The following is a 3,676-nucleotide window of genomic DNA, read 5'->3' as shown; positions in this document are numbered from 1 at the left end:
TTCTGCACGGATCCAGTGTATTTGGCACCCAGCACGGTTCCGCACGGATCCAGTGTATTTGGCACCCAGCACGGCTCAGCACGGATTCAATGTATCTAGCACCCAGCACGGCTCAGCACGGATTCAATGTATCTAGCACCCAGCACGGCTCAGCACGGATTCAATGTATCTAGCACCCAGCACGGCTCAGCACGGATTCAATGTATCTAGCACCCAGCACGGCTCAGCACGGATTCAATGTATCTAGCACCCAGCACGGCTCAGCACGGATTCAATGTATCTAGCACCCAGCACGGCTCAGCACGGATTCAATGTATCTAGCACCCAGCACGGCTCAGCACGGCTCAGCACGGATTCAATGTATCTAGCACCCAGCACGGCTCAGCACGGATTCAATGTATCTAGCACCCAGCACGGCTCAGCACGGATTCAATGTATTTTGCACCCAGCACGGCTCAGCACGGCTCAGCACGGATTCAATGTATTATGCACCCAGCACGGCTCAGCACGGTCCACTCGACCCACTCAACCCACTCTGCATTACCGGTGATTTTAATGCTTACCCTCAACGCCGCTAGGTCGATGTCGTCCAAGCTTCTTGCAGGAGCGTTATCCGACATTTTATATTAATATAGCTGTCTCAGCAAGCTCTCCCAAAAAGAAAAAAACAAAAATAAAAAAAAAAAAAACAAACAAAAAAAAACAGATTTCTTTTCTTTTTATTTTTTATGTATTTATATATCCAGTTGGAACAGAATTCGCCGCCCCCGCAACACAAAACATAAAAAAAATAACTGAATTACAGCTCCCAAATATATACATATAATCACTCCGGCGATATTACAGTGGGAATGGCCGCGCTAATAACGCTGCCCACGCCCGGATCCAGAACCGGCTTGCACATCAGAATAAAATAATAGCAATAATAATAACTAAAAAAGAAAACAGAAATGCTTTGACAGCGCTGCAATACTGTAAAATAAAATAAAATAAATAAATAAAAATATTGCAAAGACAGCGACGGCCTGTCTGCTCTTAAAGGGGCAGTCGCGCCGTGCGGCTTCTCCGCGCTTCCACGATAGCGCTCCCGCGATAGCGCTGCGGCGGCTTTAACGCTTAACTTTCGCCCCCGCCTCCCATAATAAGGTCGGTCGATTTGTCCATCTGGAAACGTAGATATTGTGTTGGAGGGGGTGAGGCTGCAGGATTGAATATCGTCGCTGTGGGGGAAGAGGCGGCAAGAATTGCTTTTCTTTTTCTGCCGCAGTATTCGCTCTTCTTCTTCTTCTTCTTCTTCTTCTTCTCCTTCTCTCTCTCTCTCTCTTTTGCTGTCTTCCTGGGTTATACAGCTACGGCAAGAACAGCAGGGACAAAATAACGAAACAGTAAGGCGACTCCCACCTGTGGCATCCCACAGGTAAAAAAAAAAGCAAGCAAACATGTGTGTTATATGTAATCGCTTCTGTTGATACAAGCCCGACTCGCTTGTATTTAATTATAAATTATATGTTATATTCTGAGGTGGGCTTGCCAACCTGCCCCATAATTCCGGGACACGTTAAACATGGGTCAGGGGGTTCAACTCACATTATTATTATTATTATTATTATTATTTTGCACATCTACGCCAGACCCCCCACTCAATTCCCGGGTATCTGCACCCCATTCTCAAGCTGCTTACTGTTGTAGGTACGAAGGTGCAATGCCCTTAATTAGTATGCAAGGCATTGAAATAGAGGCGGTGTTGATTCACTGCCGCGGTATTAACAGTGGATGTCGCTGTTGCAAACACTTCTTAAAGATTTCATTATTAAGTGATATGGTGGGTTCAGTGATATTGTGCGTGCGGTATGATTTTTTCATGGTTTTAAATCACGTTAGTATTTATTGTACTAAGTGCATCGCATATCTGTGACTAGATCATCGCCTCCCCTTGTGTGGGAATTGCACAGAAACTCTAATATTGTTTGTCTTTTAAAGGACGTGTCTGTTGTTTGTGTGCACGCACTGCAGGGTAATATAAGTCTGTCTTTGGTTAATCTCGTTAAACACCTCTGTGTCCCTGAAGAGATCGCGGTGAAGGGGTCCGAGTGATGCAATCCTCACACCTAGCCGGGCTGCGAAGCATCGCCGTTGTTTCCAAACCTTTGCACTCTGCTGTAGCTGCAGTTGCATTATTCTTACTGATCTGTATTGAACAGTAGCGTGTGAGAAACACGCAGATTATCACCGCCCACTCGTGTTTGTGGAGGGAACGGCAGCAGGACACGTCACATTGGGGAGAGTGTGAAATGGGTATTATGAATATATATATAGAGAGAGAGAGAGAGAGGGGAGACTATCCTGTTGTATGTGTCACATTTAAATTGCTTTGCTTAGTTTCAAATTTCATATATACTCTAGGGCAGGGGTCTCCAGCCCTGGTCCGGTGAGATAGCGTGGCTGCTGGTTTTAATTTCAACCAATCTCTCAGTTACTTAATTGAACCCGTTAGTGGCTTAATTAGTCAAGATTAACAGCGGCCCCAGATCTTCAGTCAGTGGCTCCTATATAACCTGCTGGATAGGGTCTCTCCAGGACCAGGGCTGGAGGCCCCTGTGCAAGAGGGAGGGACGGAGGGAGGGGGAGAGAGAGAGGAGAGAGAGAGAGAGAGAGAGGAGGAGGAGGAGGAGGAGGAGGAGGAGGGACTGAGAGGGGGGGAAGGAGAGAGGGAGGAGGAGGGACAGAGAGGGGAAGGAGGGAGGAGATGGAGAGAGAGGGAAGGGGAGAAAGTGGTAGGTAGAGAGATGGAGAGGAGGGGAGGGGAAGGGAACGGAGGGAGTGGTAGGTAGAGAGGGTAGTCACCTCCATCTCTCCCCCTACCTCCCTCCCTCCTCTCTACCTCCCTCCCTCCCCATCCCCCTCACCCCCCTCTGTCAAGATCACCCACCCCCCCTCGTCTCTCTCTCTGAAGGAGAACCCGGATCTAACAGGATGATCAACCACTAGAAATACTCAAACAAGAAAAACAATTCATGTAAGAATTAGCTACTATTACAATATATAGCGCAGTGAAGTTCTCATACAATGAGAGGAAGTTTTAGAGTAGAGGGGAGAGTGGATCGTAGACTTTATTTTTTAAAGAAAGCAAGGTACAAAACACGCATTTTTATAATTATTATTTATTATATTGTGTAGTAAATCAAAAAAAAAAAGAATGACAATGTTTTATAACAGCAAGATACAAAAAAATGTTTAGTGATTGAATCTATAGTTTAAAAAGATATATTTCTGAGAGAAGCGTTTACAAAAAAAAATCATTTAAAAATGTATAAATGACGTGAGGTTGATTCTATGCTAGTATAACACCCCCCCCCATTCCCCCCCCAAAAAAAATGTGTAAATGTGTAAATGTTTTGCAAAGTAGTGTGTAGACGCTTTAGCCATTAAGAATCAAATACAGTGACAGAATCCTGACAGTGACGTTTAACCCTTTCAGCGGCTCGATGACTCCAGCTTGTTCAAACGGTTTCTTATTTAAAAAACAAACAAACAAACAAACAAAAACAACGATGACAAAAAAAAAACCTTTAAAAAAGTGTTAAAGGCAACATTCAAATGCTCCCCTGTGCTCAAGCGAGGGTGACGGCGTGCAGACCAGGCGCTTGTGACACGCTAACCGAGGGGGGGGCTGGAG

At 45.4% G+C, this 3,676-nt stretch overlaps 1 protein-coding gene across 1 annotated transcript in view; it reads right to left on the bottom strand.

The window, feature by feature from the left end:
• LOC121305607 (misshapen-like kinase 1) overlaps positions 1-1,342 on the bottom strand; it is a 26,413-nt gene extending 25,071 nt beyond the window's left edge. Inside the window, 1 exon segment of the mRNA XM_041237298.1 lies at positions 564-1,342. Within this exon segment, the coding sequence (XP_041093232.1) occupies positions 564-620 (57 nt within the window). The 5' untranslated portion in view covers positions 621-1,342.
• Between the last annotated feature and the right edge of the window lie 2,334 nt (positions 1,343-3,676).

The sequence above is a fragment of the Polyodon spathula genome, chromosome 44 (assembly GCF_017654505.1).
Source record: "Polyodon spathula isolate WHYD16114869_AA chromosome 44, ASM1765450v1, whole genome shotgun sequence".
Taxonomy (NCBI): domain Eukaryota; kingdom Metazoa; phylum Chordata; class Actinopteri; order Acipenseriformes; family Polyodontidae; genus Polyodon; species Polyodon spathula.
The sequence above is the reverse complement of the archived record's forward strand: the minus strand, read 5'-3'. Positions and strand labels throughout refer to the sequence as shown.